At 60.9% G+C, this 2,501-nt stretch overlaps 1 protein-coding gene across 1 annotated transcript in view; it reads left to right on the top strand.

Annotated features, from left to right (window-relative positions):
• Nucleotides 1-1,632, top strand: part of CCDC102A (coiled-coil domain containing 102A) — a gene marked incomplete at its 5' end in the record, with an annotated part of 5,708 nt that extends 4,076 nt beyond the window's left edge. The window contains 2 exons of the mRNA XM_035898815.1: nucleotides 366-469; nucleotides 1,506-1,632. Coding sequence (XP_035754708.1) covers nucleotides 366-469; nucleotides 1,506-1,632 — 231 coding nt within the window. The remainder of the gene's footprint in view (nucleotides 1-365; nucleotides 470-1,505) is intronic.
• Between the last annotated feature and the right edge of the window lie 869 nt (nucleotides 1,633-2,501).

Genomic DNA, 2,501 nt, shown 5'->3' with positions numbered 1-2,501 from the left:
CCATCCCATCCCATCCCATCCCATCCCATCCCATGCCATCTTGTCTTGTCCTATCTTGCCTCATCCCATTTAGTCTTGTCTCGTCTCATCCCATCCCATCCTGTCTTGACCCATCTGTCCTGTCTCATCCCATCCCATCTTACCCCATCCCATCCCATCCCATCCCATCTTACCCCATCCCATCCCATCCCATCCCATCTTGACACATCTTGACCAATCCCATCCTGTCTTGGCCCATGCCATGCCATGCCATGCCATGCCATGCCATGCCATGCCATCCCATCTTGTTCCATTCCACCCCACCCTACCCCATCCCATCCCATCCCATCCCATCCCATCCCACCCCACCCCACCCCATCCCGCAGCTGGATGAGGCCCACAACCAGACGCGGAAGCTGCAGCGGTCGCTGGACGAGCAGACGGAGCAGAGCGAGAGCTTCCAGGTGCAGCTGGAGCACCTGCAGTCCCGGTGAGCAGGGGAGCAGGGTGGGGGCCCGAGGTGAGGACCAGCCAGGGACCCACAGGAAGGATGGCATGCGCCTTGCCACCATCCCTCAAGCAGCATCTCCCTGGCTGACGTGGCCCAAGTGCCTCCAACATCCTTGGAGAGTCTGCAGCCACCCTTGGGGCAGCCTTCACCCCGCTGCAAGCTGGATGTCATTCTCCTCCCAGTTAAACCAGCACAAGGCTGCCCACAGCCCAGTACAGCCTGGTTTCACGCCGCTTGGGGTTTCAGCCGCTGGTACCCAGGGCCAGGGCAGGCTCCGAGCATCCCACCCTGGTTTGGGGCAGCAGGAGGTGGGCTTTATCACCCTTAAAAACTTTCCCTGGCCTGGCTTTGCCTCTCCAGCAGTAAAGAGCCGAAATGGCAGTGAGGGATCGATGCTGCATCCCTGGGCAGTGCTGGGGGGCTGGGTTTGTAATCTGCCTTGATTTTATTGGGACACCTTCATTAAATCATGAGGAATAATGGAGGCTTCATCTTCCCCGCCCCCCAGCCTCCCCGCCCGCTCACCCTTGCATAATTCCTGCTTTCCAGTAAAATGCAGCAAACTGGTCGGATCTGACCAGGTCCTGGGCCTTTGGATTTCAAATTTGCTTCATAAACTTTCATTAAGGAATTTTCATGTGAGGGTGAGGGAGGAGCTAAAACCACTGCAGGCTCCCAACAGTGGGGGCTCCTGGGCTTTTTTTGGGGGGGATCCCCATTTTAGGGGGGCGACTTCTCCCTGCTCTGCACTCCCCGCTGGGTCCCAGATGCCTGGTGTGGCAGTGTCAGGCCCCGGAGGGTTTTGGCCAGTGCTCTGCATGTGCTGAGCATCACCCAGGGGTGCCGGAAGGTCAGCCCCAGGATGGAGGGTCTGGTCCTGCACCTGGGGCTTGGTGGGAGCCGCAGAAAGGGGGTTGCAGCCATGCTTGAGGGCCATGGAGAGATGGGCTTGGCTTTGGCATCGCCCCTGGGGCCGCGCCCGCCACCCCCCACCCCAGCAGCTTTCCCTTGGCAGGCTGCGGCGACAGCAGAGCACCCCGCTTTTTGGCAAGATGCGCAGTGCCCGCTTCGGCCCCGACGATGCCGGAGATTGCACCAGCGACCCCGATGAGGATGAGGACCTGCAGCTCCAGGTGCCCTAGAGCCCAGGGCCTGGTGCTACCGCAGCAGGGACGTCCCCTGGCAGTCCCCTGCCCACAAGTGCCTGTTGCTGCAGGGCCATGCGGTGATCCTCGTATAGATGGAGAAACTGAGGCTGGGAGTGGTGGGGAGGAATTTGCCCAAGGATGCTCCAAGCCCACTGCCTCTCGGACAGTATCCGATGCCCCTCAGCCACCGGCATTTCCTGGGACACAGATGTGGCCACCAAAGCCACCAAAGCATCGCTGAGCAGCCCGGGAGGAAGCAGAGGGCAGCGAGGGGCACCGAGCCCTGCAGCCAGCCATGTTCTCCTGCCTGCATTTTGCTATATATATATTATATATATGTATGTATTTGTATACAGGTTTTTTTATTATAAATAGAGAGCCCAGAGGGGCCCAGGCTCTGGTGGTGGCTTGGGCTGCTGCTCTGTCCCCACACAGGAGCAAGGATGAGGGGGATAGCATCGGGGACCCATGGTGTTTCTCTGCAAGCCACATGTGGGGCTGGCTGTGTGGCTGCTGGCATCACCCCACTGCCATCGGTGTACCCATGCCTGGGGGCAAGGCTGGCTCATGGGGAAAGCCTGGCCCAGTGCCCGTGAAGTGAGAAGCAGGGGCTGTGGGGCGGCTCACGGCCACAGAGGTGCCTGCGCCTGCGGGGCAGTGGCTGGGCAGGCAGAGGTGGCACCTGTGGGTGCTCGCCCATGGGTGCAGGGTGCTTGCGTAGGGAGGTGCGGGATGCTCGCCCGTGAGTGCAGGGTGCTCACCCTGGGGAGGTGTGGGGTGCTCGCCCATGGGTGCAGGGTGCTCACCCTGGGGAGGTGTGGGGTGCTCGCCCATGGGTGCAGGGTGCTCACCCTGGGGAGGTG

This window comes from Egretta garzetta, unplaced genomic scaffold (genome assembly GCF_000687185.1).
Source record: "Egretta garzetta isolate BGI_Z169 unplaced genomic scaffold, ASM68718v1 scaffold27, whole genome shotgun sequence".
Classification (NCBI taxonomy): Eukaryota; Metazoa; Chordata; class Aves; order Pelecaniformes; family Ardeidae; genus Egretta; species Egretta garzetta.
Note: the sequence above shows the minus strand (reverse complement) of the source record. Positions and strands in the feature narration are given on the sequence as shown.